The 7360-nt window shown below is 50.1% G+C and overlaps 1 protein-coding gene across 1 annotated transcript; it reads left to right on the top strand.

Moving 5' to 3' along the window:
• Positions 1 to 4452: 4452 nt before the first annotated feature.
• Positions 4453 to 6900, top strand: LOC135981501 (uncharacterized). The gene is made up of 2 exons (XM_065584240.1): positions 4453 to 5430; positions 6425 to 6900. Exons 1-2 carry the CDS (start codon positions 4854 to 4856, stop codon positions 6898 to 6900), a joined length of 1053 nt encoding a protein of 350 aa, XP_065440312.1. The 5' UTR covers positions 4453 to 4853.
• The last annotated feature ends 460 nt before the right edge of the window (positions 6901 to 7360 follow it).

Below are 7360 nucleotides of genomic sequence, written 5' to 3'. Positions count from 1 at the left end.
GTTGGCACCACAAAGCAGGCACCAGGCTGCAGAGCGGAGATAACAGAGACCATTAATTCCATCAGGGCTGGGACGACAGCTCATTAGCGGCCAGAGAGGAGACTAATGGTTCCCTTTGTTCCTGCCATTTCCTTCCCTGAGCGGTGACCTTTCTGGAAGAAAGCCCCTGGCTTGGGGAACGCCACCCCCTTTGAGAGAGCATCTCAAATTTAATGGTGTACCATTAAATCGCTGCCTTCCCCCAGGACACCTTCCCCCCCAGAGCTGCTCTCCCAGCCTTGTGAAGAGTCCAGGGCCCTGTCTGTGCGAAGCCCCATCTCCTCTAGCCAGAAGGAGCAGCTCAGTAACTCGGCTCAGGAAAGCTCCCTGCAGCGGGTTCCCAGCTTTGTGACTCATCCCACACAGGATTTCAGGACAGACTGAGCATTGCTTCCCCCTGGCACTACATTGAAACGGTCTCTGATTTGCAGAGCACGCGGCTGCCTCTCCGTGGGTGCAGGCTCTGGGACAGAGTTTGGGGGCCGGAGAAGAGGTGGTGGGTGCTGGGGGGGAGGGGACTGCCATCACATGTGGCTTCCTTCCTCCCCTGCTGCCCCTCACCATAGCCTCGGTGGGGGATGGGGCTGCCCCTTGCCCAGTGTTTGCAGGAGTGGTGGCTGGGGGGAAACCCAGTCAAACTCTGGTTTTACTCTTTCGTTGATGGGTCACTTTAACCCCTTACAAACCCCTTCCCACCTCTCTCACCCCCCTTTTCTACTGGGCTTGTTTGATCTTTTCGGTGGAGCCAGATGAAAACCACAAACCCCAGCGAGAGCAACAGGCTGGAAGACTAGACTGAACCCACCACCCACCCAGTCTAGTCCATCCCAGAGCCCAGGACTGAGGGCAAATGTCCCCGCACCCCCGGGCCACGTGCTTCCACTCCTGGCCTCTCCTAGCGCCGCCAGAGATTCTGTGTGGCTGCATCAGGTGGGATTTCAATGGACCCCCCCACTGCTAAATTCACCCCTGTTTTGTGACCACTCTGCACCAAGAGCCCCTTCCTTCCCTACCCTAGAGCTGCTGGATGGCTAGAAAGCTGAGCTGGGCGTTTGATCGATCTGGAATGTTATCGTGCCCCCCCCCCCCCCCAAAAAAACCTTAATGTCCACACAGCTTGGGGGGGGGATATTCCTCCCCCCCAAGCCAGTCTATTTTATTGTTGTAGGGCAAATGAAGGAGCCAGAGTTTAATGGAAATATTCAGCCCCTACAGCAGTCTTGCAGCAGGGGAAGCAGAGTTGATGGGAAGGGAACTGGTTTGGATAGGAGCCCCCCGTCCCCCTCCTTTGCAAAATAATTTGGGGAGGGGAATCAGATCACTCCGTGCCTCAGTTTCCCCTCTCTCGGGGGAGAAGGGAGAGATAAAAGTCTCAGCCTGCCGTGTTGCAGACCTTTCGCATTCTCCTCTCCTGATGTATTTGATTTCCTCCTCCAAACCTCCCTGTCTCTCTCTCTCTCACCTGGAATTCACAGCACTAAGTACTGGCTCGGGGCTTTCTTCCTGGGTTACATGATCCCGAGTTTAGTTTTGATACAGACGCAGGCAGGCACAACTCACCCTCAAACAGCAACACCACCGAAAACCACAAAACCAACCCAATATTACACACCTAGGGGGAATCACGGGGTCAAACTCTCACCGACCGAAGCCCCAGCAGCTGCTAAGGTGAGTGAGGTCCACTGCAGAGATTCCTGTCTCCCACCGGACCGGAAGCCCCCTCGGTGTCTTCTCCAGGTGAGTGCTGGGGGGAGGGGAGGGGAAGGCTGCAAAGCACATGTGCCTTCTCCTCCCCTTCCCCCTTCTGACCTGCAACAGCCGCTGCTGCCTCTGCCTCAGGCCCCTGTCGGCCAGCGTCTCTCGCTGCCTAGCAGCAACAGCTGCTGCTTCCGGGAAAGCCACAGAGCTTTGCTTCAGGCAGGGACACTGCCCGATCTGCAAGGGGCCCTCTTAGGGGCGGGGCCCAATTCAGGGGAATCGATGGAATCGGCCTAAAGCCGGCCCTGAATGGAGTCCTATCTGCAGTGAATGAGGACCTCCTGCATCTCAGCAGAGCAGGAGAAGTCATTTGTAAGACCAAAGTCCTAGACAGGCAGATTCAGAGACTGTCTGAATATAGGATCGTGCCATTCCTCTGTAACAGATCTTGACATGAAGATAGAAGAGGTTGGCTGGTCAGTTTCAGTAATTCTGTGAACCAGAATTGCCTGGCCTCTGCTGGCACTATCACCCTGGCCATGTGCTGTGATTTTGTTGAGCACATGTGGAATTAACTGAATGGATGGAGAGGCATACAGGAATCCTCTGCTCCAGTGTAGGAATAGAAGCTGTTGTTAGATGCAATTAGCCATTAATAAGATGTTTTTAATATACTGTTAAGTGAATCACGGACTTTAAACTAAAATTCAAAATGGAGTATATGAACTCTGACTTTGAACTCCATCTTTGAGAGGGGACTTGTTTACTACAAAGACTCAAGCTTAAACGAGTCAGAACTGGTTTTCCCCACCAAGTCCAACCCTCAGTGTTCCATCACCTCAGAACTCTTCCCGCCAAAAAGGCTTTATAAGGACTTGTTCAGCGCCTGTGCGGGGCTGTCCATTCCAGTGACAGCTCGTACATGGTCAGGTCTTCGCAGAGCTCCAGAGCTGAGATCGAAGAACAACATCTATCCCGCAGTGTGTTTGAGGAAGAGGAGTCCTTTCATCGTCATTCCTATATCCTGCATTTCCTGGTGTCCATCATCCCAGAGGGTCTCCTCGCCAGTGACGAGAACTATCAGTCGTCTGGACTCCCCAGTGTTCCTCCTCAAGGACTCCAAATCAGTCCAAGAGTTGTAGGTCCCGGGCATCACGCCTGTACATGACATCTGCTACATCAGGGCAATAGGAGAAAGGTTTCTGTGTTGGGGTATTGTTTATTGTTTTGTAGAATCCCACAGGAGGGTTTATGGGTCTGAGCTCCAAGCTCTCAGAGCCAGTCACTGATTCACTGTTTTACTGATTCATGGTTTTGCTGTTTACTGTGTTATTCTTGTATTTCTCTCCTCCCCCCCCCCCAGTTTTTTGTACCTTTTATCCCCAATACACTTGCCTTTATTTGTACCATATTATCTTGTCTTCTCTTTATTTTATTCTATTTTATGGGTAGCTAAATCCACCGGTGACAGACATGGAAGGGAGCCGAGTCTGTGTTTCTGAGAAAAGGGGCTTTCCCTGTTATATCGTCCCTCTACCATCTCTCTAGTATTTCCTTTGAAGTGTTACCTTCTTCCCCTTGAGGTAACACTGTCAAGGATCCTTTGCCCATTCCGGCTCTGTAGCACTACAGAGAAGGCACTTGATATTGGTCCTGGTGGAAGGATGACCCCATATGTTGAATATCACTTACTAATATGAACCACTGCCTGAATTTTACTTTAAAATCACCTCTCTTGTTCCTGGCTTCATCCTTGTAACTAGCCACTAACAGTGGGATGGGAAAGAACTTCTACACAGTTATGTCCCTTTCCTTTACTACAGCTAATGAGCACCACTTGTATTGATGGAAACCAATGGCCTGCTGCCCTCCAATGCATTCAAATCAAATTTCATGACCACTTATCTTCTCAAAATTCACTTTCCTTGCTCTGCCTGACAGAATTCTTCTAGTAATTATTGAGAAGACAGCATGTACCTGTTAACACGCAAAGATGTGGTAAAATAATCAATAATTTAAAAATGTAAGTTAAACCATATAGTTTTGACGTACCAATACAGAAGGAATATTGATTGTTAAGTAAAAGTTAATAAAAACAGAATACTAATTGTTGACATTTCTTTGTATGTAATAAACCAAATGCTCTCTCATACTTGTTCTAAATACTGTCTTAGAAATACAAATAACAGCAATGAAGTAGCATTACTAGCAGCTTGCCTTCCTTTTTGCTGTATTGGCAACACAACTCAAGTATGCGTCAATTACCTATATCAGATTATGAAAACCAAAGCATTAAACATTTTAAATTTCTGAAATTAATCATTTCAGTCACCATCCATGTTTACTGTTATTATAAGATAGCTTAGCACCCAGCCAGTTTGTTGACCCATAAAATGAAGATTCATACAAGTTGAATTGTCTCACTTTTGCCTCTAGTCTTCCTTTAACTTGGTGGGATTGCACACATTTCACTAGAAAAGAAATAAAATGTATGTCTTTGTTGCTGATCATAAATTAAAAACATACCATGCCACATAATTCTGATCAAATTTCCAAATGTTATTAAGACATTACATCAACTTATCAAGAACTTACCTTTCCAATACCATGCCTTCTCTTCCAAATATTCAATAACCATATAGACAGCTGCAGCGGCACAGGAGCCAGCAAACAGAGCTGTAAACAGGGGAGCTTCAGTGGGAGTTTGCGAGGGAGACTAAGGCCTGGTCTACACTAGGCGTTTATGTCGAAGTTAGCGCCGTTAAATCGAATTAACCCTGCACCCGTCCACACTGCGATGCTATTTAGTTCGACATAGAGGTCTCTTTAATTCGACTTCTGTACTCCTCCCCGACGAGGGGAGTAGCGCTAAATTCGACATGGCCATGTCGAATTAGGCTAGGTGTGGATGGAAATCGACGCTAATAGCTCCGGGAGCTATCCCACAGTGCACCACTCTGTTGACGCTCTGGACAGCAGTGCGAGCTCGGATGCTCTGACCAGCCACACAGGAAAAGCCCCGGGAAAATTTGAATTTGAATTCCTTTTCCTGTCTGGCCAGTTTGAATCTCATTTCCTGTCTGGACATCGTGGCGAGCACAGCAGCACTGGCAACGATGCAGAGCTCTCCAGCAGTGATGGCCGTGCAGTCTGGGAATAGAAAGAGAGCCCCAGCATGGACTGATCGTGAAGTCTTGGATCTCATCGCTGTGTGGGGCGATGAGTCCGTGCTTTCCGAGCTGCGATCCAAAAGAAGGAATGCAAAGATCTACGAGAAGATCTCTAAAGACATGGCAGAGAGAGGATACAGCCGGGATGCAACGCAGTGCCGCGTGAAAATCAAGGAGCTGAGACAAGGCTACCAGAAGACCAAAGAGGCAAACGGACGCTCCGGATCCCATACCCAGACATCCCGTTTCTACGAGGCACTGCATTCCATCCTCGGTGCTGCCGCCACCACTACCCCACCAGTGACCGTGGACTCTGAGGATGGGATACTGTCCACGGCCGGTTCCTCGGACATGTTAGGGGACGGGGAAGATGAGGAAGGAGATGAGGAGGGCGAGGCAGTCGGCAGCTCTCACAACGCTGATTTCCCCGACAGCCAGGATCTCTTCATCACCCTTACAGAGATCCCCTACGAAGCGTCCCCAGCCGTTACCCCGGACACAGAATCTGGTGAAGGATCAGCCAGTAAGTGTTGTAAACATCTAAACATTTATTTTTAACAAAACAGGAATATTAACAATTAAAAGAATGGGTTGTTCATGATTAGTGTGCCCTAGGCGCTTAACGGTTTAGTAATGGGCAGTGCAAGTTTTGAAAAGAAATCTAGCAATGTCCGGTTTTCAGTGATTGTCCTGCACAAGCCGCTCTACTGTTTATTCCCTGCTACTGCAGCTACAGTAAAATGCGGTCTATGTGTCCGGGGATAGAGCAGTAATCCTCCTGGGACATCTCGATGAAGCTCTCCTGGAGGTAACTTGAAAGCCGTTGCATGAGGTTCTTGGGGAGAGCGGCCTTATTGGGTCCTCCGAAGTACGACACGTTGCCGCGCCACGAGATTATCAAGTACTCGGGGATCATTGCTCTGCACAGCAGGGCGGCATACGGCCCTGGTCTTTGGAGGCTTTCCCGGAGCATTCTCTCTTTGTCGCTCTCGGAGATCCTCATCAGGGTGATGTCGGCCATGGTGACCTGCTTTTAATTAGGTAGGGGAATGTTAGTGTTGGGACTGCTTTCCCGTTCCTTTACAGAACTGTAACCGCTGGTTTGCAGCCACGCGGTGGAGGCGGGAGAGGGGCAGCCGAAAGGGATCGTTCCCGGGGACAGCCGCGAGGGGGTGGGACAGGGGCAGAGTTCCCGCTTGCCGGATTGCTGGCAGCAGGGACTGACATTGATTTAAATGTGAAATGAGGCCAGTGGTAATATAAAAGTTTTAAACTGCCACAAGTGTACGGCTTACCATGTCTGCCTGCAACAGAAATTCCGTTGTGCTGCCTCGCTTCTCAAATGTGCTGTTCAAGACCCCAGGCACTGAATGCGAAGGCCGAGAATTCGACCTTGTGCTGAGTGCGCATGTGAAAGGTGCTGTGCATGGTCTTGTTCACAGAGAAAGACTATGTTCTTTGTTCACAACTACATTTATCTTTCTGAGGAATTCACTCCCTTTTTCCCATTTCCACAGCCCCGTCTGCGACTGTCTCACAACCTAGCCTGGAATCACACTCCCAGAGGCTAGCGCGGATTAGGCGTAGGAAGAAGAGGACACGGGAGGACATGTTCTCTGAGCTTATGGCCTCTTCCCAAGCCCAGGCAGCACAGCAGACCCAGTGGCGGGAGAACTTGACCCGAATGCACCAAGCCAACATGGATCGGGAGGAGAGGTGGCGGCAGGAAGACCAGCAGGCGACTCAAACGCTGCTTGGACTACTGAGGGAGCAAACGGACACGCTCCGGCGCCTTGTGGATGTTCTGCAGGAACGGAGGCAGGAGGACAGAGCCCCGCTGCAGTCCATCTCTAACCGCCCTCCCCCGCCACCAAGTCCCATACCCACCTCACCCAAAGTGCAAAGAAGGAGAGGCGGCAGAGTCCCTGCTAAGTCTCACTCCACCCCTGCAGAGAGCTCTAGTAGCAGAAGGCTCTCATTTCCCAAAATTTGAAAAGTTCTTTCCTTCCCGCCTGACACAAGCCCCCGTCCAAGTTTCACCTCCCAATGCCATGTGTAGTTGATAATAAAAAATTCGTTTCTGTTAACTACTGTTTCAATCATGTTCTTTTGGAGGAGGAGGGGAAAGGGGGTTGGTAATTGGACAGGACAGTCTCCTTTGGCAGGGTACATAGTCGGGGGCAGGCACAGCAGCAGGGCACATACACAGTGCAGTGATGCATTGACTAGTTGCCCCGGTTAGTCTGGGAGGTTGTTTTGATGTAATGTTGGGGGGGGGTGGGTTGCTCTGTGACTTTGTGGCGGGGGAGGGCAGTTACAGATCTTAAGCGCCGGTCCTTAGGCAGGATGACAGAGCCACACAGCATGGGATCTGTAACCGTCCTCCCCCGCCACAAAGTCAAATAGACCCCCCATACACACAGTCCCGATCAGGAGGGTTGACAGGCTCCGTT

This window comes from Chrysemys picta, chromosome 2 (assembly GCF_011386835.1).
Source record: "Chrysemys picta bellii isolate R12L10 chromosome 2, ASM1138683v2, whole genome shotgun sequence".
Lineage (NCBI taxonomy): Eukaryota > Metazoa > Chordata > Testudines > Emydidae > Chrysemys > Chrysemys picta.
Note: the sequence above shows the minus strand (reverse complement) of the source record. Positions and strands in the feature narration are given on the sequence as shown.

What these genes read in the sequence shown, in the direction of transcription:
- LOC135981501 (XM_065584240.1), top strand. Translation starts at nt 4,854, where the DNA reads ATGCAGAGCTCTCCAGCAGTGATGGCCGTGCAGTCTGGGAATAGAAAG. An exon ending in ATCTGGTGAAGGATCAGCCA is followed by an intron (nt 5,431 to 6,424) that starts GTAAGTGTTGTA and finishes CCATTTCCACAG; the next exon opens with CCCCGTCTGCGACTGTCTCA.